This window comes from Podarcis erhardii (genome assembly GCF_964252035.2).
Source record: "Podarcis erhardii genome assembly, chromosome: 2".
NCBI classification, from domain to species: Eukaryota; Metazoa; Chordata; class Lepidosauria; order Squamata; family Lacertidae; genus Podarcis; species Podarcis erhardii.
Genome location: NC_138498.1, coordinates 111,691,916 through 111,719,403, shown reverse-complemented (window position 1 = coordinate 111,719,403; position 27,488 = coordinate 111,691,916). Strand labels below are relative to the sequence as shown.

Here is a 27,488-nt window from a genome sequence, read left to right as displayed (position 1 = left end):
CACACACACACCCTGAGGCCACCACTGTGGCAAGGTGCATCGTTTTGAAAGCCAGCCAAGTTATATTGGCACCTGAGGCAGAAAATCCCACAAGTACCTCTCCCTGGAAGAAGAAAATAAAATGACGGCAAATTAAATAACTAGCAATTTGCTACCCTTTCTTTCCAGGCAAAAATCAACTACTTGAGGTGCCTAAGGGTAGGACTAGCCCTTGAGTACTATAATTCAGAACAAAAATGAGATACATTTTCTTGATTAGGGTCACAACTGGAGGCCCACACTTCGGGGGTGTTGCTGTTCCTTTTTATAACAGTTATTTACCGCATTAGAGGCAAATGAGCTGAAGTCCTGCTGCGAAAGTTGACAAGTCGCTTCAGAAGCTATGCAAAGTGTTACAAAAAAAAAGGTTTTGCGGTGCAGTGCAGCACAAATAACTGGTAACTGGTGGGAGCGGATGCGGGGTGGGGGGGGGAAGGAAAAAGCAGAATTCTATGTGCCAAAATCTGCATTTTATTCTATTCTTAAGAATAGTAATGAATTGCTACTTGTACGGTGCAGCGTGCAGTGAAATTATCAAAGTGCCATGAAATTGTGAAATCATAAAATACAGAACAAATGACCAATGTTAAAAAAAATTCAAATCTCTAAAAAAGCTTGCTGAAACAGAAAGGTTTTCAGAAGGTGATGAAATACTGCAATTGTAAGTGGCCAATTGTAGCAGTGTTCCAAAAGACTGGTGCCGCAACACTAAAAGCCTTTAGTAGTTCATGTAGACACTAAATGAATAAGATACAGTATATCTGTGGGGAAAATCAAGAGGGCTATTCTAGGAGTATCACAGTGATCTGGCCAGTGAATAAAGTACAAGGCAGCCCTCCAGCTAACCTTGTCCTGGCCTTTTAGTTCTTTATACACTAACACATGGATTCTCAAACGTACTGCTCCCAGGCCCTTGAAATGACTGAAAGTGACTGAGACTCAGCAATCACAAAATGGCGTTACAGGGACAGAGCTGGTCACAAAATGGCAGCGGATGTAGGCCGAGTTTCACATAACCAGATGAAAATTACAGACACCACTCCATTGTTGGAAATTGTTAAATTCTTCCTTGTGATAAGGACTTCTATGCATAGCTCAGCTTTCCTCAGGTTAAATAGAGGCATTTGCTCTGGAAGGAATGTGATTCAGCTTGCCCATTTTAGGCAGAACTTGCTGATTTAGAAGGATCTGAAATGGAAAAAGGATTTTTATTTTCTATTTCTCGCTTCCTACACCCACATGTCTATCAAAGTATTTTCACTTGTCTCCTGAAATTTCTCTCCCCCTTCTCTTTTCACACTTAACTTGTATCTTATTCCCCCACCACACCCAAATTTCTAGTTTCTTCCATCCATCCTCCCTTGTCCTTTTATCTTTATTTCTTCCTCCTGTAACAACTTTCCTCACTTCTCTTCTGTTTCCAGCTGATTTATTGATGATGATTGTTATGTATTGAAGTTCTCACCCTGGCCACCAGGGGTATTGTGTATATAGTTTTCACTCAGGTCCACTTCAGTTAATTTAGACAGGAACCCCTGGGTTGTTGTTGTTACAATGTTGACAGCCGGCTGCTTATAAAAGCAGGCCGGCTGAGCTGTTCAGTTCAGTTCAGTTCAGTTCAGTTCAGTTCAGTTCTAGCTTACTTATAAAGAACCACTTGGAGAAATCTCTGTGTTGTCTGCTATGTCCACCCACAACTTAATAATGATGATATCAAATATTAACATTTCCCCCTAGTTTTATTCAACATCTCCTCTGGACATTTTTCTTCAGAGGAAGGAGACCTTTCCCCCCATCCCTGACCCTCCACCAACTTCTCTGGCTCCCACCCTCCTTTCCTCAGCATCCAAGGAGTTGCTGGTGCTGGCATTGCGCCAACAAAAAGGCTGTGGGATAGCTAGGAAGTGGAACAGGTTAAGGAGGCACTGAAGGGTAGGCCATGGCATTGTGACACACCTGAAAATGGCCCAAGGCCCACGTGTAGCTTCCAACCCACCAGAAATGCTGTAATATCTCGAATGAAGTCCTTTAAAGTTACTTCGTGCCTGACATGAATCAGAAACTTTTTTTTCTTCACTTGAGGCTGCCCTAGATTACTCTCTAGGCCTCAATTTCCTGCGGGTATATGTAGCGTCCATCCTGCACTTTGAGAAACAGCTCTTTCTTTCCAGCGCATGGGTTTGTTTGGTGTGCGTGCTTCAGGAAAAGGGAAGCTGAGGGAAGTGAAGTGAAACATCCTTTCGTTGTTATGATGAGGACAGAGGCGTAGAAAAGTAGAAGTGGAGATAAGTGATGCCAAAATGAGCGGGCTGTCTCCGCTGTGGCAAGTCTCAGGTTGTGGTCTGAAGGACACTTGACAGAGCAACCATGCTAAGGAGGACTGGGTCTGAAAGGAGAACACTTGGGATGTCTGCACACACCACCTTGAGTTGCACAAGAAATACAAAAATGAAACAAACATGTAGGCCATAAACTAACGACCAGTGCCGCAGCACTACTAGGGACACATGTGGCGCTGTGGTCTAAACCACCCAGCCTCTTGGGCTTGCAGATCATAAGGTCAGCGGTTTGAATTCACATGTTGGGGTTGTTGCAGGTCTAAAACCTGTTCTTCCTGGATTTTGCCAATGAGACACAGGAGACGGAAAGGAGAGAGAATCCAGCGTTTATTAGTTTGTGCAAGCTAACTGATTCAGCAGGATATTTCCCAAAGTCTGATCCCCCGGTGTTGTCCGCTGAGACTTTTTATATGGTTTACACACAATGAATACACACAGAGTCCAATTAAAAGCCCCCCAAACATCTGTAGAGGATAGCTGGCAAAAACTCACTAGATACTTTTTGCCACATTGCTCTAGCATACTAGAAAGATTGGACCTGTAATCTTGCTTATACAGCCCTATCTGCTAACTATTATTGTGTCTTTATGGCCTTCACCTGCATACATTTTGTTGCAATGCTGTTATCAGCAGAGCTGTTTGTTCTTTAAGCTTATGTGATCAGGGGGGTAATTGACTTCCACTACCTCAGAGTGAGCTCCCGTTGTTCTGTCCCAGCTCCTGCCAACCTAACAGTTCGAAAGCATACCAGTGCAAGTAGATAAATAGGTACTGCTGTGGCGGGAAGGTAAACAGCTGTGCGCTCTGGCACTCGTCACTGTCCTCCATGCACCAGTAGCAGTTTAGTCATGCTGGCCACATGACCCAGAAAAGCTGTCTATGGACAAACGCAGGCTCCCATAGTCATATCCCATAGTCAAATTCGACTTGACTTAACCGTCCAGGGGATCTTTAATCTTTACCTTTACCTACTGGTGCAGCATCAGTAAGGAGTAACCCCCCCCTCTCTCTCTCTCTGTCTCTGCTGTTACTGTTGAAAACGAGGTGGCAAGGTTTTGCTTTCCATCTTACATATGAGTGCTTGTGGGCAATGATTTGTGACACTTGGGATGAAAGACTGGGTGGGTTGGGGAGTGAGGATCAAAAGTGTAAAGTCGCTCATATGCCGCAGAGTGATGTGAGAGGAAGAGAGGCAGTGAGTGTGCTGACCCAGGTGAGAGATGGGGTGACTGAGGCGATTTGGTTAAGTTGGAGATTATCACTGTTGTTCTCACCGCAGGTTAGTATTGCTGGTTTGATGACAGAGTTCTCGGTTTGTTTAAAGCAGGCATAGGCAACCTTCGGGTCTCCAGATGTTTTGGACTAAAATTCCCATCATCCCTGACCACTGGTCCTGTTAGCTAGGGATCATGGGAGTTGTAGGCCAAAACATCTGGAGGGCCGAAGTTTGCCTATGCCTGGTTTAAAACATCTATCTGACTTGTTTTTTCTGGATTCTGTAATTATTGTCTGTTATTATTATTCTCTGTACATTTTTTTGTATTTAACCTTGGGAGGTTGCAGACTCTTCTTATCTGGAGGTTTTCAAGCAGAGGCTGGCTGGTCATCTGCCATGGATGCTTTAGTTGAAATCCCTACATTGCAGGCGATTGGACTAGATGACCCTTAGGGTCCCTTCCAACTCTGCAATTCTAGGATTCGAAGATCATTACTCTAGGATTGAAATCATGGCTGGTGCCAGCAAGGGGCGGGGTCAAGTGCTTCCCCAAACATTATTTTTCTTTCAGGGATCTTGACATGTGAGACACAACTTGCCCATGTAGAAATATACTTTTGCCCTGCTGCACCCTGCCCAAATTTATTTTCTTTTGCCATCACTGACTGAAATATTCAGTGAAGAGGGGTTGTAAATATACACATAAATAACAGGTTCCTGAGAATCCTGAATGGCTGTCTGGGAGGTTGCCAGCTGTACCTCATAATTTACTGCTTTGTGTATATCTCTTTCCAGTCAGAAGAGGAGGTTAAGGGGTGATATGATAGCCATGTTCAAATATATAAAAGGATGTCACCTAGAGGAGGGAGAAAGGTTGTTTTCTGCTGCTCCAGAGAAGCGGACACGGAGCAATGGATCCAAACTACAAGAAAAAAGATTCCACCTAAACATTAGGAAGAACTTCCTGACAGTAAGAGCTGTTCGACAGTGGAATTTGCTGCCAAGGAGTGTGGTGGAGTCTCCTTCTTTGGAGGTCTTTAAGCAGAGGCTTGACAACCATATGTCAGGAGTGCTCTGATGGTGTTTCCTGCTTGGCAGGGGGTTGGACTCGATGGCCCTTGTGGTCTCTTCCAACTCTATGATTCTATGATTCCTCTGGGAGCTGGTAACATTGCCTGTGTTCCTAACTGGGGCCATTAGTTCAATCCCCAGAGAGGCAGTGGAATTTCCTCTGGGGAAGCTTCCTGTTGCTTTCCTGAATGTTGCTGTCTGGGGCTTAACAGGGCCAGCCCTCCCATTAGGTAGCGAGGCAGCTGCCTCAGGCTGTTGATTTTGGGCAGGGCTTTTTTCAGATGGAACTTGCCGGAACTCAGTTCCGGCACCTCTCAGGTGGGCACCGTTGCTGTTCTAAGAAAACAAGGGAGGTGTTCATGGTGAGTTCCGGCATCTCTTTTTCTGGAAAAATAGCACTGATTTGGAGCAGCATGAAAGAGCAGCAAATCGGCAGTCGTTTAATTTATTAATGTTGCATTTTTAATAACAAGAAAGAGAGAGAGGGAGATGTGCTTGTTGAGGTTTCTGCTAAATATCTTGACTGGCCTTCAGTGTTATTCACCTTGACTTGAGGGGGCAGTGGCTGGGGGGTTCAAGTGAGGTGCCCCCTGCTCTTCCCAAATTTGCGAGGCTTATTTGACTTTTGCTCTGTGCCACGGAAGGCTCATGTTTGGAAAGAAAATTTTATTTGCTTTTAAAAGGCCGCACTGAGAGCTTGGAGCCAGAAAAGTAAAGAAAAAAGTCTGGGCTGCTCCTGAGACTTGGTATGCAAAAAATCAGCAGGAGCAGTTTTTCAGGGCATGAAGTGCAAACTCTTGCTGATGTCTGTGCACTGAACTTCAGTAGTTGTTTTTTTTTCAAAGGCACAGGGCAGAAACTTAGTTTAGCAGAATTTTAGTGCTTTAAAAAAGTTAATCTGGTCGCTGTTCATCCGACATGCAGCATCGCTACACACACTTTTTCCTTCAGTTTTTTCAACAACTGCCAATTTAACTTTCTAGGTTTTTAAAGCACAAGCAAACTTGATGAAAAGCATCAGATGCAAACTCAGTAACTTCCCCAGAGAGAGAGAGAGAGAGAGAGAGAGAGAGCCAACTGAAAACAATGTAGGTGTTGCTATGGGGTTGTGTATAACCCCTGCCAGACTTAATCTCTACCAGCAAAGTCAACATCAAAGGAGGTAGGTTTTTTTTTTTTTTTTTTTTTTTGCTTTTTAACAGCTGAGACCCCGTACTTGAGTAGGAAAGAGATGGATGATGACAGCAATTAGGGAGAAATTAGTGCCTGCAAAAGAAAGAAACTTAATGTGCAACTACATGAGTGCTTTAAGGCAGAATGGTTTCTTGGGGATTTAGACAGAATAAGGGAGAGGAAAACAACACACACTGTATATGGTAGCAAATCTGACACTCTGTTGGAGAGGCTTATCTTGAGACTGTGGGTGGTGCAGTAAACTAATTCCTCAGAGTAAAAAACAATTAAATGTGTTTTCTTCCACACTGACTTCTTTATTTCACAAGAGTTAGAAGACTGGAGATTGATTCTGGGCTGAATCCAACAAAGCTAGAAGTGCTTAATAATATGCATGCCTACTCAAGTGCAAGTCTCTTTGAGTCGAGCGGTACTTACTCCCAGACCATGTAGTACAGGGGCAGGCAACCTAAGGCCCGTGGGCCAGATGTGGCCCAAGCGCCTTCTCAATCCGGCCCATGGACGGTCCGGGAATAAGCGTGTTTTTACATGAGTAGAATGTGTCCTTTTATTTAAAATGCATCTCTGGGTTATTTGTGGTGCATAGGAATCATTCAATTTTCCTCCCAAAATATAATCCAGCCCACCACATGGTCAGAGGGACGGTGGACCGGCCCACGGCTGAGAAAGGTTGCTGACCCCTGATGTAGTATCCTAGTTGTAAGGAGCCTCTGGACAAAGGGGCTGCATCCCAGCAGAGGCTAAAAAGTGGGACGCGGGTGGCGCTGTGGGTTAAACCACAGAGCCTAGGACTTGCCGATCAGAAGGTTGGCGGTTCGAATCCCCGCAATGGGGTGAGCTCCCATTGCTCGGTCCCTGCTCCTGCCAACCTAGCAGTTCGAAAGCACGTCAAACTGCAAGTAGACAAATAGGTACTGCTCCAGTGGGAAAGTAAATGGTGTTTCCGTGCACTGCTCTGGTTCGCCAGAAGCGGCTTAGTCATGCTGGCCACATGACCCGGAAGCTGTACGCTGGCTCCCTCGGCCAATAAAGCGAGATGAGCGCCACAACCCCAGAGTCGGTCACGACTGGACCTATTGGTCAGGGGTCCCTTTACCTTTTTATTTCTGCTTAGACACCTATAGGATTGGCCTGACCCTCTCTGTCAGATGAAGAAATTGAACTTCCAACTCCAGTTCTGCCAAAGGCTTTAATTTTTAGGTCAGATAGGTACATAAGGCAAGGAACAGAGTGTAGAAATTAACAGGTACATGAGAGTTTAAATGCGTGGCTGAGTGCGAACTAAAACACTTATCCAACGAGTGACACTCCTCACACCTTCCTTTTGAAGAGTGGGGCAGACAAAGCTATTTGCTTGACAGGCAGATGGTGTTCCAGGACTGGGCAATCAAATGGGCATCCTTCCTTCTGCATCGTATAAAAGAGGTTTGTTCATGCGCCAGCACTGGAGTCTCCCTGTCCATGGTGATGGAGGTGGAATTGAGGCTGGCTCCATTTTATGGTCAGCTGCTTCCCCTAAAGGTGAAGGATTTGGGGTGACAGGAGGAGGTAGACTAGGCATATCTGAAGGGAGAACAGTGGGACACTCTCCTGTTATCCCACTGTTATCCAGATGTCCTAAACTGCTATGCCCCTCCCTGGAATCTGAGATCTCTTGTCTGCAATTTGCCACCTCCACCCTGCAGCCCACTCTGGGATACTCTGGCTTTCTGAGCTCCTCCCACTCTTTTCCAGATCTCACTATCTGCTTCAAGATCTGGCTTTCTGAGCTCCTACCACTCTTTTCCAGATCTCACTATCTGCTTCAAGACACCACCACCATTTATTTATTTATACCCCACCCCTCCGGTTGGGTTTCCCCAGCCACTCCGGGCAGCTCCCAACAGAATATTAAAAACTGCTATGCCCCTCCCTGCAATCTGAGATCTCTTGTCTGCAATTTGCCACCTCCACCCTGCAGCCCACTCTGGGATACTCTGGCTCTCTGAGCTCCTCCCACTCTTTTCCAGATCTCACTATCTGCTTCAAGACACCACCACCATTTATTTATTTATACCCCACCCCTCTGGTTGGGTTTCCCCAGCCACTCCGGGCAGCTCCCAACAGAATATTAAAAACACGATAAAACATCAAGCATTAAAAACTTCCCTAAACAGGGCTGCCTTCAGATGTCTTCTAAAAGTCCTTGGCATCTGATGGAAGGGCGTTCCACAGGGCAGGTGCCACTACTGAGAAGGTCCTCTGCCTGGTTCCCTGTAACCTTACTTCGCGCGGTAAGGGAAACACCAGAAGGCCATCGGTGGACCTCACTGTCCAGGCTGAACGATGGGGGTGGAGACGCTCCTTCAGGTAAACTGGGCCGAGGCCGTTTAGGGCTTTCAAGGTCTGCACCAACACTTTGAATTGTGCTTGGAAACATACTGGGAGCCAATGTAGGTCTTTCAGGACTGATGTTATATGGTCTCGGTGGCCACGCCCTGTCACCAGTCTAGCAGCTGCATTCTGGATTAGTTGTTTCTAGGTCACCTTCAAAGGTAGCCCCATGTAGAGTGCATTCATGAGACTTATGCCCAGGGCTTTTTTTTCCAGCTGGAACTTGCTGGAAATTGGTTCTGGCACCTCTCAGGTGGGCAACATTGCTATTCTAAGAGAACAAGCGTTCATGGTGAGTTCCAGCACCCCTTTTCCTGTAAAAATAGCACTGCTTATGCTAAGGACTGTGGTGCAACTCTCTTTAATTTCAACAGGACAGTTAAACACATGCAGCTGAAGATTTAAATTTGTCTCATGGCCTGTGCATATTATATAAACGGAACCAGCGTAGAATAATTTTTCTCTTTCATTTCATACAGGAACATATAAATAAAACCAAGGCAGGGCACGCTTACAAAGAAGAAATGCTGCACATATAAAAATGTAAGGATAAATTCATAAAGCATTACAGTGGCGGTGGCTTTGGTGGCGGCAGAGAGAGGCTAGCAAGAGTGTTGCACATGTCTGCTGTGGCGGCAATGGAAGGGGGAAAACAAAACATTCCGGGGTCAAATCAGAAGCCAGGATGGCTTCTGTAATTCCCTGAATATCCTGGGAAAATAGGGACATTTGAAAGGTATGCCATTACCCTTCTAAATCCCCTGTAATCAGCAGCTAGCAAAGAACAGGAAGGGCAGGAAAATGCTGAGCACCATGACCTTATGTTTTAAATTATAAAAGCAAAAAGTTATGTGGGGAGGAAATGTTGCATTTAAGGAAATGTAGTTTGGGCCTTCGATCAATCTGGGCCTTAGGTGCAATTTGAACAATAAAACACAGAACTCATTATTTTTTTTCTGGTCTAGCAAAACGTGATCAGTAAGTATGTAGCAATAGGCTTCTGTACATAGATCTGAATCAGGTGATATATATAATCACTGACAAGAGCTCCTCATGGCAAAAGCCCTGCTTTTAGTGCCCGGTACCTGGTACTGATCTGAAGATCCATAAGAGCAGATGGCAATAGACCAGGATTCCTCAAACTCGGCCCTCCGGATGTTTTTGGGCTACAACTCCCATGATCCCTAGCTAGCAGGACCCGTGATCAGGGATGATGGGAATTGTAGTCTCAAAAACATCTGGAGGACCAACTCTGAGGAAGCCTGCAATAGACTAACTGCACATGGCAAGGAGCTAAGGGCACTTGACCACCTTCTTGGAGGCAAGACCGGCCTGGTTCATACTTAATGCTAAACCATGGTTTGTAATCTGAACCTGGCCAAGAAAAATGAATTATTAACCACGAACATGGTGTATTTGTAAGCCATGGTTTGTTGTTGGTTTATAAACCTTGGTTGATGGTAGCCATTCCTTAGTGTTATGTGAAGTGTTTTAAAAAATCAAAAAGTTAAATTTCAGAAAACAACCATGCTGTTGACGAAAACCCCTCAGCATTTAGAGTGATCTCAGCAATCCTTATAACAGCCACGTATGATAGGCTAGCAGTATCTTCTTACATGTGCAAGGCTGAGGCTGACAGAGGCCCACCTAAGGATATCTAGTAAGTAATGGATGAGGCGAAAATTTCACTTGGGCCTTCCTGACAGCTTGTACAATTACAGCCCCATCCTATACATGTCTGCTCAGGGAAAAAAAATCCCAATTAGTTGAATGGGATTTAATTCCAGATAGGTAGGTGTAGAATTGCAGCCTTAGTTACTATGCTGAGGCAACTGATTTATGAGCAACACAAATGAAACATTTCCAAATAACTACACTTTTTGCAGAAGGTACATAAGCAATGGTTTAGGACAGGGACCTTTGTATAATAGTGTGACTGCAATTTGGAAATGGCTACCAGTGTGCAAAGTTATGCATTCAATTTATTTTAAATGCAATTATTCCATTTATGCCCCACCTTGTTTCTGTCTTCAAACACAAGGCAGCATACATGTGGTTGCCAGGTGTCCAACATTCAGCCACTAGCCAGTCCCAGATTTAAGTGTTTTTGTTGTGCGTTGCTCTCACAAACTCATAACTTATGATGGGGATAATTTACTGTTACTCCTGTTTTACAGTTGAGGCTGAGAGGTAGGGACTTAGGCCCTCAAGGCTGACGGTGCTTGAATTCCACTCTACATGATCAAAGGCCAATTCAGTTACTAGTACACATTGGCTCCAATCTCTCCCACCTATGACTTGCAAAAATGGTCATTTATGGCAAATTCTGAGAACGACTGCTGGAGAAAAGGAATTCATGCGTTGTTGTCATCGTCATTTTACTGTGTCTAGTTTGGCTTGATATAAAGTTCCATCTAGTTCTGTAGATCCATCTGCTACCTCTTTTGCTATGGAAGAGAACAAAGAACAGAACTATTGCACAAGAACAAAATCTATCTTAACTATCAGACAAGTGTAGTTATCAAAGGGGATGAAAGATGAGTTGCCTCCGTATGATGACCACCTGAATCATACGGTTATGAGGGTTGGGGGGGCTGAATGGTGCAAATTTTTACCATCCAATGTCCTCCCCCCAATTTGCTCTTTGAATGGAGTGATAAACTGGAAGAAAGTCTTTCTGCAACAGTCCTATGTATTACAGTGATAGATTTCTAAATACCCTACATTTAGGGCTACATCAAACAAGCAGATTTGCTTCGCCATACAAAAACAAACACATTGATGTTTGAGTTCAGTCCTGAGAAACTGGGTCATCAGAAAGGATCTAACACAATGGATTCCAGGGCTGTGGTTTTTTTGGTGCACAAGCTGGATTGTAAAGGTTGCCTGATGTGAAGATTGGGTAATGTGAAGTCTGGCGTGGCATTAGTGAATTTATCCCAATGAATTCAAGAGAACTTAAATCACTTATTCTTCAGTTTATATGGTGTTGTGGACTGGACTGCTTGAGCTTCTAGCTGTATTTTTTGTTTGTTTTTAGTTTCAGGTTTGAAATATAATAAATGCACTATAGGATCTGGAATTTAAAAGGTGAAAAAACAGACAAGTATACAAGCATAAAACTCCAGAAACTTCCCTAAGTATAGTCACTTACCTCTCCTAACAACAGCTGGAGAAATTCTCCTGACATTCTTCAATTAGTGTGATGGATGCCTGCTTCCTTCACCATCTCCTAACATATTTGAAAGGGAAAAAGAAAAACATGGACAGCATCACTCAGAGGTTGGAGTCAAAGGGGCATAGCAGAGGAGGATAAGAGTCAGGCCACTGATCTATCTAGCTCAGTATTATCTCCAGGATTTCAGACAGATGTTATCTAGTCAGTGTAGACAAAGCTGAGCTAAATGGATCAATGATCTGACTCAACATAAAGTTGCCCCAGATGTTTCAGGCAGATGTGCAAGTACCCTTTCCCATTCCAGCTCAGAGCCATTCTTCCTCCCTCCCGTATGGTGCTGGAATGATTGTCCTCACTCTGATTTGGCTTCAAATTTCATCACACTGCCCAATCTCACACGTTACATGGCACTGTCATGAAGTCCATTTAGAGTGAGGGCAATACTGGATGGGAAGTAAAGCTTGCAAGGTCTCCCTGAAAACATCACGAGAAAGGAGAGAGCCCCGTTTGCAGTCTATGAACATGGTGCATTTTCAGCCGAACCCTAATTTCAACATGCAAGAGCAAGAGATCAGTCTTCAGATTCGTATTTCTCCGATTAAACCTGGAAGAACTGGCAGTGGATATGTTCAGTGCCTTCTATATATTTACTTTTCTAGAGGAAAAGAAATGCAAAATGACTTCCTCAAAGCTCCCCAAAGACCAATTCCATTCCAGATGGCACTCAAGTACTGCATTTTATACTTTGTTAAATCTGCCAGATCTTATTCAAGGCTACATGCCCTCAGTTCATGAGATCTGTGCTTGTACTCTATGTAGGCTACAACGGGGGGAAAGCCTTATTTATCATCACATTTTACAGATTTATTCTGAAAGTGCACAGAAAGCAATATGTTATGAACATTTAATTAGATTATACCCCGTAAGATGCAAAACAGATTTCACATTGCACCATAGACCACTAGGACCAAAAGTCTGTCCCCTGCCTAGCTGTTACTCAGATGTGTAAACGTGTTATGCTTGTGCACCTTGAGAGTGCTAGTGTGGTGTAGTGGTTAAGAGTGGTAGACTCGTAATCTGGTGAACTGGGTTCGCTTCCCCGCTCTTCCACATGCAGCTGCTGGGTGACCTTAGGCTAGTCACACTTCTCTGAAGTCTCTCAGCCTCACGCACCTCACAGAGTGTTTGTTGTGGGGGAGGAAGGGAAAGGAGAATGTTAGCCGCTTTGAGACTCCTTAGGGGAAATGATAAAGCGGGATATCAAATCCAAACTCTTCTTCTTGATTGTTTTCTGGCACTGAGGTTTCCTGCTCCCTGCCTCCAAGAACCAGTTTATGCATTTCAGATTCTGTTATGCCAAGCTGGAGATGGGGTTTGGCACAGTCAAATGCTTCCTCATCTAAACACATAGAAAACTAGCACAATTTCAATCTCTTGGTAATGCTCAATTTCTGTGCTCAGGGTTCTCTCCCTTCCACCTCCACGTGGTAAAGAATTCAAAGACCCATCCTCCACACTGGAGACTGAAAAGGTGAAAACCAGAAAAAAGTTTTGCCACTTAATTCTGGGCTCACCCAGGATGGCTTTGTGCTGTGTTTTGCAGGCCCAGGTCTGTGCTGAAGTGTACCGAACCTCCATACACCTCTCTGCCTCCTCTTACCTCCAGCCACTGAAAGATTCACAAAACTACATGCATCTTTCATGTTGTTGGATATCACTGTGATTTGGTATCTCCCAGAATCTTCCGGTTGCACATTGCAGATGACCAGCCAAGCGTTCGTCATGACTGACACTCTCCTCCGATGTTTCGGCAACAGCTCATAAAAGAGGTGGCAATAACGCTGCCACCACTTCTGCGGGTTGCTGGTTAGGCTGCACGACCTCATGTTAAGTTTCAGAATGAAGTCTTCCTCCGCTCCTTTGATGTGGTGCCATTGGATTTCAACGAAATCCCAGTCAGTCTTTGGGACTTGGACATCAACAGGGATGAATGCCGTTTCATTGACTGCTGCAGTGATGGGGGTCTTTGGCACTCGGATGCAGATGTCGGAAGGTTCGCCTGCGTGTAAAAGAAGGAAAACCAACAAGGCTGAAATTGAACTTTCATAGAATCATGGAGTTGCAAGGGACCACAATGGTCATCCAGTCCAACCCCCCTGCAATGCAGGATTCTTTTGCCCAACATAGGGTTCAAACATAGGGCATGCTCTGGTCCATGGGGTCACGAAGAGTAGGACACGACTAAATGACTAAACAACAAGGGTTCAAACCCACAACCCAGAGATTAAGAGTCTCATGATCTATGGACTGAGCTGTCCCTTTCTAGGAATGTCAAATATGGAAGATTTTCAACATGTTAATCTGAATTTTCAAAGTTTGATATTAAAAGTTTAGTGGGTTTGTTTGTTTGTTTGTTTGTTTGTTTGTTTGTTTTTAGAACAGCATTTTGCCTTATTATGATTAAGGGGAGATTCAGGAAGCTGCCATCATATGCTAATGACGACAGTAGAATTTTCAGAATAAGTCGGTGACAAATTCAGCTCTTGCTGCAACTTCCATCTTGCTCAACCCCCAGTTGCCCTATGAGTCATTAGTTCCTTGAAGATGTGAAAAGGTTAAGAAGACCATGAGGTTTTGGATCAAACTGAGCTCACTGAAGAACATAAAATTATAAACAAACATTCATGTGACCTTGGGCTAACATTTTTACAGGCCGAGGTTGGTTGGATCTAGACACATTTAAAAAAAAAACATTTCAGGAAAACGCATTGTAAAGCTCATAATGCAAAATCACATTGCTGAAGGATCGAACTGTACATCTGGTGTCAGTGTTATAACACATTTATAATCCCCCCCCCCCGTTTTAACTAATGTAGCTGAGTCCCTTGTTCTCCCTGGAGAGACATTTTGCTCATTTAAGTATGTTGTTGCAGCAGTGGAAACCCAATGAACAATGCCAGAAACCCCACAATTTCCCAGGCAGACTATATAGCATTTTTAACATGTTCAACTTCTACAATGTGCTGCTCATGGAGCTGCTGTCTTTGAAGAAGCTGCGGAAGCTGCCGTTGGTCCAAAATACAGCTGTTAGACTATTGAATGGGATCAACTGAGTGAAACATTTTGCCAACTCTTAAAGATTTTTTTACTGGATGCTGGTCACAATTCAAAACATATGTTGAAATTCTTAATGCTTGATGTTAACTTTGAGTGGCTTCCGGGTCTGGGAGTTGGGAAGTTCACTTTTCTCTGAAGCAACAGGTGCATTGTTTGGAGGAGCTCCTAGCTTCAGCTTGTTACTGGAGGCTCAGATGATCTCTATGATGATCAGTACCTATTATCAGTTTAGGCTGGCACTATCCCTTTCCAGGACAACAAGGTATTCATATCCACCCATCTAGCTTCAAAGTCCAGGCAAGCACAGTCCCTTCTCTTGAGAAGTCTCCATCTCGGTGTGAGTTGCTCGTCTGCAAGCAGGCACTGGGTCTGGGTGGATGCAGCTTCTCTTGAGGTGTCATCTGGTCCAGGGAGAGAGCATGGGACCTGCCTCCTCACCCTGATTAGCCATCCTAAGCCACTGCTCGGAGCCTTCCCTAAATTCTGGCAACTCTCCTCATCAGGAAGGGAAGGAGCTGGAAGTTGTGTCTTCACACCAGAACCAAATGGAGACAGGGGTTCCATCTGTTCTTGCCTCATCTTCCTCTTCTTTCTCCAGAGTCTACTATTCCGGGATTGAACCCAAAGGCACTGTCATGGCAGTGAGGCAGGTGCCAAACGGGCTAAGAACATCTTTGGTGGTGGCGGGCGGCTCCACATCTGTGGAACTATCTTCACAGGGATGCACACTTGGCGCCACATCCAGTTTCTTTCTTTTTTTTAAATAGATTTTTATTAAAATTTTAAAGGTTACATAAGTAATAAGAAATAACAACAGAAAAACACCCAATTAAACCAAAAAAGGCAGAACAATACATAAAAACAAGTCACATCAAAGAAAAAAGATAAGAAAAGGAAAACCGACAAAAAAGAAAAAAAAATGCATACAATCAAAAAAAGAAAAAGAACAAATCAAACCTTTACATAACTTTCTTTCTTTAGCTTATTTCCTTGACCTCCTCACACCTCCCCTCTTTGTATTCTGGTTCAGTTAGATATTTCAGCAAATCCTTCGACTTTGTTTTTATCCTAATAATTTATCTTAATATACTGTAATTTAACATTCTCTTATTTCACCAATTAATCATCCATTTTTACTTTGTTTAATCTTATTTCTCATTAAACCTAATATATTTGAACTTAATCTCTTAAGACATTTCCCCTAGGGTCATAAAAATTTCATTCCACGATTTTTCCATCTCTCATTAATTTTTTTTTTAAAATCTTCATATATACACTTTAAATTCCCAATTTTCTTCCACCGTCTCCCCTCCCCAGTCTCGGCCCCTGCCGTCAGTTCCACCAACCTCCCAGCATCCATCAACCTGGAGATCTTATATCCGAGGCTCTTAACTCTTCTTCATTTCCCTTCTGCCGATCTTTCTGATAATCTTTGGTGCTAAAAAGCAGATCTCGGGGGAGCTCCAACCCAACGATACTTATATTCCTTCTTGACAGGTCTGCCAGATTTCCATAGTTGAAACTAGGGCCCATAAAGTATTCCAAATCTTGTTTCACAATTCTTCCAAGTCCAAAGGCCCCAAAAGCTCCAATCTCCTCCTGGCTCGAATTCATATTCCAAAAGTCATTTGATCCCTGCATAAGGGGATCTCTCCACCTTTCCCCCTCCAGGGGAAAGTTTCAGCAAAATAACCAGTCATCTTAACCTACTTGTGTGGGATGTAATCCACTGAGAGCAGTCAAGTACAACATTCCTTGTTTTGCTAGAGTGGACATGCAAGGGAATGTTTGGTCCAGCCGGCTGAAACCTCCTGTTCCTCCTGGCCTGGAGGATCCTTCCTTGCATGTGACTAACAGGTGGGCGTGACCTTTCCAGACCTGGTAAAAGGGCAAGGCATGCTGCCACACTCTCTCTTTTCCTTTCATCCTGCAAGCTTCCAAGATTGCCAACTGCAGTCACTAGGTCAACCCACAAATGGGGTAAACCTGTTTGAATATTCTTGTAACTTTAAGCCTTAGCCCTGCCTTCAGGGATCACACTGTGCTCTGCCTGAGTAAACTTTCTTTTTATTGCTTATGAATAAGACTGTGGTGTCTTTATTCCTTTAGGATGGATTCAAGGGGTCTTTCCAGGAAAATATTAGAACACCTTTCAATCTGGACAAGCCAGATTGAATTGTGTGTTGTCTTAAGAAACTCACAAAAGTTTGCATCTAGTTTTCTGTTGTGTAAAGGAGAATGCACTCTGCTAAGTAAAGAAACTTGCTAATGAAAGTTAGGAAGGATATTAATAAACAATATATCCTCTCCTGCCACCCGAAACATTCCCACAACATACCCAGTTTTTCGCTTTATTCAGCACTGCAGTTTTAACAAGTTGCCTCTATGGAGGGCACAAAGATAGGGAAAGCTGCTCTAAGATTTTGCACATCTGAGCTAGTGGCCGATATCACCGCATCTGTTCAGGGAAGTTTATAATCTGTAATATTTTAGTGTATTTTTGGTTTCTAAGGAAGCCGCCCAGAGTGGCTGGGGAAACCCAGCCAGATGGGCGGGGTACAAATAATAAATTATTATTATTATTATTATTATTATTATTATTATTATTATTATTATTTATTATCTCAGGGCAATGAATTTCACAGCGTGAAGAAGAAGCGTGATTAATGTTTGTGTTTTTGAATCAAAGGACTCCTGCATCTGATTCGCACCCACCCACCGCAGAACTACCGTACTTACGCAAACATGAGGCAAAAGCGTCTTTGCATGAATCGTATCTTGGGAGTTTGGAGAGACGTTCCAATGCACTGCTGTTTGGGTAGTCACATTGTTGTGCTGAGTAGATCACTGGATGTGGCAAGATCACCTGGCTTCTTTGAGCAGAGCCTTGGGAAGCTTGGAAGACATGGAAGACTGATAGCAATTAAGGACAACAGGACAAAAAAACCAACTAACCAACCACAAGAAATAGGCATGCTGTCTTTGTACAAAGTACAGTCCCAATCTTACCCTACTTAGCTTTTTTATTTTTATTTTTTGCTTCCTACTTCCTGTTACACTTTCACTTCAGCAAAATGAAGTTTACCAATAGTTCTTGTGAGTTGCTGATATCTCTATACATATCACATCTGGGTAAATGGAAAGAGCCTCATTTCCTTTGCAACAAAATATTGCTCTTTTAGAGATCTGCTCACCATATAACACCAGTCTTGAAATACCTACATTGGCTCCCAGTACGTTTCCGAGCACAATTCAGAGTGTTGGTGCTGACCTTTAAAGCCCTAAACGGCCTCGGTCCAGTATACCTGAAGGAGCGTCTCCACCCCCATCGTTCTACCCGGACACTGAGGTCCAGCGCTGAGGGCCTTCTGGTGGTTCCCTCACTGCGAGAAGCCAAGTTACAGGGAACCAGGCAGCGGGCCTTCTCGGTAGTGGCACCCTCCCTGTGGAACGCCCTCCCACCAGATGTCAAAGAGAACAACAACTACCAGACTTTTAGAAGACATCTGAAGGCAGCCCTGTTTAGGGAAGCTTTTAATGTTTGATGTATCACAGTATTTTAATATTCTTTTGGAAGCCACCCAGAGTGGCTGGGGAAACCCAGCCAGATGGGCGGGGTATAAATAATAATAAAATAATAATAATAATAATAATAATAATAATAATAATAATAATAATAATAACAACAACAATAATAATAATAATAATAATTCGGTGGGCGGTGTTGCAGCCCCACATCCAGGACCTTTAGTGACCCTGCGGAGGGATGCCGCCCACGTCATTCTGACTCACCCCACTGCCATTCCCCCGGCTGTCCAAATGGCACTAGCCATTTGGTTTTCGCCTACCTTGTAGCAATCGTCACAACTTTTTAAGGTTAGGCATTGGGTAAGCCTTTGTTTCAGGGAGAGGAGGTTGTAGCCTCTGAATGCCCCTCCTAAATAAGAGTATCCTGTTAAAGTTTAATGTCTGGGGACCCCATGGGGTGCCCCAATTTGACGTATGTCATAGGGCTCCCACTACTGGTGGTTTACCCTTAGAGTGACTCCCTGCAGATGGGCAAGAGTCAACATATAGCCAGGTGTCACCCAAGCCTAAGCCAAACCGCTCACATCTGTAACCAATAAAGTTGTGGCCTAATTTATCCCATTAACCTAAAATAATGGTGTCCGTGTGTTTATTATCTAAGGAAACTACGGGCCCAGGACCTTGGCTCGCAATTATTTCTTTATTAAGAATATTAATCTTTCTTGCTTTCCAGTCAATATTGGCTACCAAAGCGGCCTACACTAAAACATCTACATTATAACAAAAAAACAACAACAAAACATTGTATAAGGAGTAAGTGGAAAGTTTATGACATCCTATCTGGTCTCAGGCAGTTGATAACATTGGCCAAGTTCTTCCCTTCAGAGCATCCTTCCCCAATCTGTTGCTTTCCATATGCTTCTGGACCACAATGCCCATCATTTCATTATTATTTTTTAAGAATATTTATTAAGATTTTACAAAGTCATAAATACAAAAATACATAATAAAGAAAAAAGAAAAAACTCTCAAACAAAAATACAAAATACAGAAAATGAGAAAAATAGAAAAAAGAAGTTAAAAACAAATCCATTTTTTATAACTTAGACTCATTAGCTTGTTTCTTTGACCTCCTCACACCTCCCCATTTTGTATTCCCATTAATATAATCAAATCAGCAAATCCTTGCCCTCTTTCATTTATCTTAACTCTATATCTTAACATATTATAGCTCTATATTTTCATCCATTATCGATTCATTTTTGCATACTCTTTTTAACTTTGTTGCTAATGCCACTTATTTTCAATCCAACATCATTTTAACATTCATTAATTTTACAGTGTTTCTGCAGATAGTCTTTAAATTTCTTCCAATCTTCTTCCACCAACTCTTTTCCCAGGTCTCGGATTCTGCCAGTCATTTCCGCTAATTCCATATAGTCCATCACCTTCATCTGCCACTCTTCCAGGGTGGGTAGATCTTGTGTCTTCCAATACTTTGCAATAAGTATTCTTGCTGCCGTTGTTGCATACATGAAGAAAGTTCTATCCTTCTTTGGCACCAATTGGCCGACCATGCCCAGGAGAAAGGCCTCTGGTTTCTTCAAGAAGGTATACTTAAATACCTTTTTCATTTCATTATAGATCATCTCCCAGAAAGCCTTAATCTTTGGGCACGTCCACCAAAGGTGAAAGAATGTACCTTCATTCTCTTTACATTTCCAACATTTGTTCTCGGGCAAATGATATATTTTTGCAAGCTTGACTGGTGTCATGTACCACCTGTATATCATTTTCACACAATGCCCATCATTTCAGAACTTTGGCCATGCTGGAATTTGGGCTGGTGAAATTTGGAAACCAACAGCAGCAGAATGCAGAAGCCTGCTCCAAAGGGAGGGGACAAAAGGAACAGCAGGAGGACTGCGGGGTGGGCAGATGGAATAGAAGCACCCACGCACCCACCCCAGTATGGATAATACTCTGCTTCCTGGCATCTGAAACCATCTAGGCCAGGGGTCAGCAACCTTTTTCAGCTTTGGGGCGGTCCACCATCCCTCAGACCATGTGGTGGGCTGGACTATATTTTTTTGGGGGGGGGGAAATGAACAAATTCCTATGCCCCACAAATAACCCAGAGATGCATTTTAAATAAAAGGACACATTCTACTCATGTAAAAACACGTTGATTCCTGGACCTTCCGCGGGCCAGATTCAGAAGGCGATTGGGTTGCATCTGGCCCCTGGGCCTTAGGTTGCCTACCCCGATCTAAGCTTTTCCCTACAGAAAGAAAGGGCAGAAAGCACTCCAGATAGAAACTGTTCTGCAAGGGAGACTGGACAAAGGCCATATCCCTGCAAGGGAGCAAATGCTTGATTTCTGTCCAGCAAATGAATAGGAACTGTGCCTTATTTATTGCATGGAAGCAACAGTATCAGTGGAATGAGGAAGTCCTCTTACAAACCAGGATGATCAGAACAGGGATTACGTACCTGGAAGAGTGAGAATGATCAAAGCCAGTGTCAAAGAAACAATTCCTGCCAGTGAAACGCCAAGACCAATTTTCCACCAGAGAAGATTGGAGGATGGATCTGTGGAATTAAAAGTACGTGGTGAAGACCACTGGCTGCTCCCCCCCCCCACACACACTGTTGAGTGTGCACTGCAGTTGTTACTGAGTCTGGTACTAAGCGGCAACCAAGACCACAGAAGGATCCAATGACTTCATTGCTCTGTGGAAGACCACATACCCCTAAACCAGCAATGGAGATCCACACATGGAAACAGAATTCCATGTGTTCAGCTGACATCAATGAGGATTTTTTAAATTTTAATGTAGGGATATGTATCTAAGTGTATCTTGAGCAGCTGAAGGTGTGCAAGTATTTGCTCTTGAGCAACAGTTGAAGAAGAAGAAGAGTTTGGATTTGATATCCCACCTTTCACTCCCTTTAAGGAGTCTCAAAACGGCTAACATTCTCCTTTCCCTTCCTCCCCCACAACAAACACTCTGTGAGGTGAGTGGGGCTGAGAGACTTCAAAGAAGTGTGACTGGCCCAAGGTCACCCAGCAGCTGCATGTGGAGGAGCGGGGAAGCGAACCCGGTTCACCAGATTATGAGTCTACTGCTCTTAACCACTACACCACACTGGCTCTAGTTGAAACTAGACTGGCTCCCTTTTTGTGTCTCAGAGGCTCAAACATTATTGAGCTTTCTAAAATCACATGTATTGGAGATGGTAAACTCTGAGCCTTTCAACCCCAGGATGCTATTGGGACTCATACTATGGCTTTCTGACCTCTCCTATCGTGAGGGGTTCCCTAGACCAGGTGTCTGGGAGGTCACCTGCTTTTGATGGGGGTTACACTTCCTCTGAAGGAGCAAGGTTCGTAGCCTGGGGGTACTCCTGGATCCTCTGCTGTTGCTTGAGGCTCAGGTGGCCTCAGTGGCCCAGAGTGTCTTCCTTCAGCTTCGGATGGTGGCCCAGCTATGCCCCTATCTGGACAGGGATAACCTAACTACTGTTTTTTTAAAAAATGATATTTATTCCAAGTTTAAAAGTTACAAAAAGAAAAGAAGAACAATACCAAATACAAAAGCAAAAAAATACAACAACAACAACAGAAAAACAAGAAAAAATAAAAATACATTCTCTTAAAAAAAGAAAAAAAAAGGAACAGATTAAACCTTTATATAACTTTTTTCCTTTACTTCTTTCCTTGACCTCCTCACACCTCCCAATTTTGTATTCTAGTTCAAATCGTTGTTTCAGCAAATCCTTCCTACCTAATTTTCATTTAAGTAATTTAATTTAATATGTTAAATTTTAACATCCTCTCTTTCGTCAATTTCATCAACTCGTTTTTACTTAATCCTTTATATCATTTCTACCAAAACTACCTAACTTTCTTTTTCCAACATCTTTCTAACATTCCTTAATTTTACAATATTTTTGAAGATATGCTTTAAATTTTTTCCAATCTTCTTCCACCGACTCTTCCCCTTGGTCCCGGATTCTGCCAGTCATCTCAGCCAATTCCATATAGTCCATCACTTTCGTCTGATAGCCTAACTACTGTTGTCTATGTTCTGGTAACCTCAAGGTTGTTGTTTTTTAGTCGTGCCTGACTCTTTGTGACCCCATGGACTAGAGCATTCCAGGCACTCCTGTCTTCTACTGCCTCCCGCAGTTTGGTCAGACTCATGTTTGTAGCTTCGAGAACACTGTCCAACCATCTCGTCCTCTATTGTCCCCTTCTCCTTGTGCCCTCCAACGTTCCCAACATCAGGGTCTTTTCCAGGGAGTCTTTTCTTCTCATGAGGTGGCCAAAGTACTAGAGCCTCAGCTTCACGGTCTGTCCTTCCAGTGAGCACTCAGGGCTGATTTCCTTAAGAATGGAGAGGTTTGATCTTCTTGGTTAGATTACTGCAATGTGTAGGGCTGCCTCTGAAGACGGTTCAGAAACTTCAGCCGGTGCAGAATTCAGTGGCCACGTTGGAGCAAGACAGTTCAAGCATATTACACCGATCCTGGTCTTACTGCACTGGCTACCAATTAGTTTATGGGTTCAGTTCAAAGCGCTGGTTTTGACCTGTAAAGCCTTAAATGGCTCAGGACCGCAATACCTCAAGGACCGCCTCTTTCCATATGCACCTACCCAGACCCTGAGATCATCTTCTGAGGCCCTCCTTCTTGAGAGGTCAGGAGGGTGGCAACATGAGAACGGGGCCTTCTCTGCAGTGGCTCCCCATCTGTGGAATGCTCTCCCCAGGGAAGTTGGCCTGGCGCCTTCATTATACACCTTTAGGCACCAGGCAAAAACATTCCTTTTTAATCAGGCCTTTGGTTGATCTTATTGACATCCAACACCCTTTTAGAATGTGGCTTTTTGGGGGGGGTATTGAGTTATTGCTTTCGGTTTGATTTTATATGTTGTGGTCTTGTTGTGAACTGCCCTGAGACCTCTGGGTATAGGGCAGTGTCTAAGCTGAATAAATAAATAAAACAAATATATATAATGATTTTATTGCATTAGCCATGCGGCCATAGCATAATATACATAGAAATAACAACATAAAATGGGGGTGGGGAGATAAAAGTGTATGTCGTCCTGGGCGAATACTTTGAGAGAATGGGGATAACAAAGGTAACGGGGGATTTAAAACATCGAGTGACAGAGAATACAAAAAACAGGTTCGATTGTGCGGCGTATCAACTACATCTGTGGTATTGAAGAAGGAGTTGGTGCCACTTTCCTCTTCATCACACTAAGCAGGAAATTAGCTGCCATCTCGGTAATCCAACAATCAGAATCCTGCAGAAGAAGGGACACTATCCAAGGCTGGATTGGGAGATGAAGCTTGATCACGAGAGGAGTTAGAAACCGAGATCTTTCATCTGTCCAGTTGGGACAGAAGAGCATTACATGTTCCATAGTCTCCAGAGCCGTGTCATTGCAGGAGCATGTTCTATTTGCGATGGGAACTCTGGAGTAACGACCCGACAGAACTGCTGTAGGAAAACAGTTGAGACGGGCACAGGTAAAGGCCCTTCGTTTAGCCTCCGAAGGAATTGTAAAGCAGTATAGAGGGATCCCTTCAGGGGGTGGAATAGCTAGGGCTAAGCCTGAACACGGCCCTCTTGCATGGGAAGCTGTGTTAGAGAAGTCAAGTTGCTGTAGCTTCTTTTTGATTGGAGGTAGGGCCGCCGGGCTAATACACTCTAAGTTAAGAACAGTTTTGCGGTTCAAATTGAGAAGAGAGCGGAATTTGAGATTAATTGTAGTTTTCCAAGGAGAATTATGAATATCTCTTAGGATCAGATTGGAGAAACCACCTCTAATTTGAGCATCCGATGGTAGTAGGTGGGAGCTGTAGGAAATGGCTCGACTCCATGCTCGTTTTACAATTCAGGGCTGGGCAAACTCAAGTCATAGGGCTGCACCTGAGACACATCTTGGGACGCCGGAAAGAGATCTCAGAAACATGTGAAGTGGGCGATCCAAGTTACCTGATATTGCTGTAGTCCATACTTCGCAGCCATATAATAGTTTAGGGACAACTTTGGCATTAAACATTTGAATTGCTGCTGGAAGGTGTTTGCCGCCCTTCTGGTGATAAAATCGGACAATGGCATTAGAGGTCGTGGTTGCAGCAAGAGAGGCAGATTGTAGATGGGTGGTCCAGGAGAGATTATAAGTAAATATTAAGCCTAGATATTTAAAGGCTTTTACCTTTTCTAAGTAGCCACCTGTGATCTTAAGCGGCTCCAGCTTGAGTTTGCGGGAACGAGTGAAGTGGAGAACTTTCGATTTTTTATAATTAATATTAAGAGCTTCCGCCTTACAATAGGCGATAAATGCATTAACTGCATTTGCTAGGTCCGCAGCTGTTCTGGATAAGATGACGGCATCATCCGCATAGAAAAGGGAAGCAACGGGGTGGCCTGCTAAGTGAGGAGGGTACTTAGTTGCTAGCTTCAAAGGGGAAAGGGCATCATGAAGATAAAGATTAAACAGTAAAGGGGCCAAGAGACAACCTTGTCGGACGCCCCTGGCCGTTGGGAATGGAGTGGTAAGGTAGCCGTTGGGACCAATTCGAACGTGAGCTGTGGTGTTTGAATAAAGGGAAATAATTAGGGAAAGGAGGTGCGGATCAATTCCCAAATGGGCAAGTTTGGACCATAATCTCTGCCTAGGAATGGAATCAAAGGCGGCCTCCAGGTCCATGAAAGCGGCAAACAGGTGGCCTTGCCTTGGTGCAGTGTATTTACTGGCAAGGTGATAAAGAGTTAGACAGTGGTCCATGGTTGATGCTGACTTCCGGAAGCCAATCTGTTCTGGCGGTAGAATGTTTCTCTCATGGACCCATGAAAGAAGTTCTTCCAGTAAGACAGCGGCAAATATTTTCCCCGGAATAGATAGTAAGCTGATGGGGCGATAGTTCCTAGGGATGTTTGGCTGGCCGCCTTTGAAAATCGGAACTATTGTAGCTTCTCTCCAGGAGTCGGGTATGTCTAAGGCGGAGGAGATAGCAGTGAATACAGGAGTCAGCTGTTCACTCCACCAAAGAGGATCAGTCAGGAAAAGGTCCAACGGGACCATGTCTGGGCCGGGGGCCTTATTCCTACGCATGGACATTATGATGTTGAAGATGCGGGTTGAGGTAAAATTTACTGAGGAGGTGGAACTAAGAGAACAGGAACAGAGGTCCAACGGGTTTTGAAGGTGATCTGTAGGATGATTTGGAGAAGCAAAACTGGCTGAATAATAAGCGATCCATTCGTCAGCGGAAATCAGGTTAGCTGAATTGAGTGGTGCCGAAGGCCTAACTAAGCGCCAAAAGGAGCGGGAGTCATGCCTCTCTACAGCTGAACGAAGAGTGGACCAAGCCTCAAGGATGTGTTGCTGTTTCTTGCAATGAATCATGTTTTTGTATGTCCTTTTAGTAGCTAGAAGCTCTGCACGGGTTTGGAGGTCGTTGGAAAATTTGATGATTCTGACCATTTTCCTAATTCGCCTTCTTATAAAACAAATAAATATATTGAACCCAAATTCTTAAAAAAGCATATCACATCAAGACCCAGATCTATCCCATTAACAATTTAAAAGAACCCTCCAGTACCATCAGATTTTCAATATCATAACCGGAAAATCTTTTTTTTTTTTTTAAATGAACTGAATCCTGAAATCTTGTAAAACCTTGAAATTTCCCCAGCTTTTCATTTCAGCTCTGTTGCTAACGCTCATGAAATCAAGGTTATATTTATGGAGTCTTTTGTGTTTTGAATTGGGTCTGGTTTCCTGTGTGCCTGTTAATTTGTATTTGCTTCCTGAGCTAAAGTATAGTAATATACTTTCATGTGGTAATAATCACTGTGGTAATCCAGGTGATCAGGCACGATTCAGTGAGAACATCATCTGGAAGTTCTACATGCTCCAGGCAGTTAGTATCCAAAACGTTTACTCAGGTTAATTAACGGTGGTTTGGAGTGAATGGGAAAATTCCCGTCTGTGTAAGGCATGGAACAAGCAGGAGTGTGGGCAAGCTGGTTTGTTCCATACCATGGAACCTAGCCATGAATCGTTTCAGCCAGGTTGGGGTTACAATTTCCGAGTAGAGGAAAGGAAGCTGTCCTCAGAAAATGTCAGAAGCACATCTAGTGCAAAGAGGTCTATTATTTTAATTGCTTACATTCCCCATCATACACCACACACTAAAAAGAAAGGAAGGAAGGAGTTCAAATCATGCTTTCATGTGTTACTTTTATTGTTGTTAGCTGTTCTGAGCCTGGCTTTGGCTGGGGAGGGCGGGATATACCGTAAATAAAATTATTATTATTATTATTATTATTATTATTATTATTATTATTATTATTATTATTATTTGCTCCTTGCTCACGCCCTGTATCAACAGGGCCAGAGGAGCCAGTTGTTCATATCTATCACAGCAATGATTCATTTATGTATTTGCCTTTGTGCAGTAACTAGCTGGAACAAAAAAAAGTGGTACTTTAAGGATATTTGGTGTTTAAGGATGCAATGAAACATGACCTGCCCAGAAATGAAGGTGAGGTAGAGGAGGTTCTGGCAAAAAAAGTAGGTTTTAATATGGTTTGGACAGTTTGAGTACAGAAGCTGAGCACATTCTATCATTATAAAATCTGTGTACATGCTCTCCCTGACATTGCCTGTCTCTTAAATGCTTAATAGACACATATATCTATTGTGTCTAATCCCCTGCTCATATTTGCAAATTGCACGTTATCAGATTTCTGGCTGCATAACTTTTGTCCGCAGCTCCACATTCTGTGGACAATTGCACACTAAAACACACCTGATTTTAATGATTTTGTTGAAGAAGAAGAAGAAGAAAGAGCCACACGCACAACGTTCACTACAAACTCCTTCCAAATCAAACCTACAGGCTTCCTCTTAAGAAACTTCCTTTTTAGTCACAACCAGCTGCTCTCCTTAAAGAAAAAGGGTGGACATTTCAAAGTCAAGTACCTTTGGTTTTCTTGAGAGGTGGTCTTGGGTACACGTCCCGGGTGGCTGGGTCTATAGCCATGTACCCATCTTCATCCTCCATCTTCAATGTTAGTCGCCAGACGGACAAGACTTCAGAAAAAGGGGCTTGCAGGTCCTTGAAATTCTTCCTGGCAGCCTGATGCAATTATATGCAATTACAAAACCAACTTCCCAGTTGGTGAAAGTCAGTTTCATTTAGCTGGAATCCATTAGTTAAAACTGGTATTGGGCAATGCCTGCAGCTGGCCACCAACTGCTAGTTAGCGGATAGAAGGTGTCCTTTGCGACAAGTTTATGGCAGCTGTGATCCTTTCATCCTCGTCACCTTCCGGCGAGCCAAACTCCAGGTGTGCAGCACAGCAGCTGGAGGAGAGATTAGACAACTGGGCTGGAAAGGAAAAG

At 43.5% G+C, this 27,488-nt stretch overlaps 1 protein-coding gene across 2 annotated transcripts; it reads right to left on the bottom strand.

The window, feature by feature from the left end:
• Positions 1 to 541: 541 nt before the first annotated feature.
• LOC309337188 (uncharacterized protein) lies at positions 542 to 27,488 on the bottom strand. 2 transcript variants are annotated; one of them, XM_081853926.1, is made up of 6 exons: positions 27,066 to 27,488; positions 20,549 to 20,647; positions 17,267 to 17,422; positions 13,071 to 13,469; positions 11,387 to 11,464; positions 542 to 1,227 (listed from the first exon to the last, which is right to left on the bottom strand). In XM_081853926.1, exons 1-5 carry the CDS (start codon positions 27,145 to 27,147, stop codon positions 11,430 to 11,432), a joined length of 771 nt encoding a protein of 256 aa, XP_081710052.1. In that variant the 5' UTR covers positions 27,148 to 27,488; the 3' UTR covers positions 542 to 1,227; positions 11,387 to 11,429. The 2 variants fall into 2 exon arrangements, with proteins under 2 accessions (XP_081710052.1, XP_081710051.1); XM_081853925.1 differs by lacking the exon at positions 542 to 1,227 and adding an exon at positions 8,578 to 10,679 and having other exon boundaries at positions 27,066 to 27,487.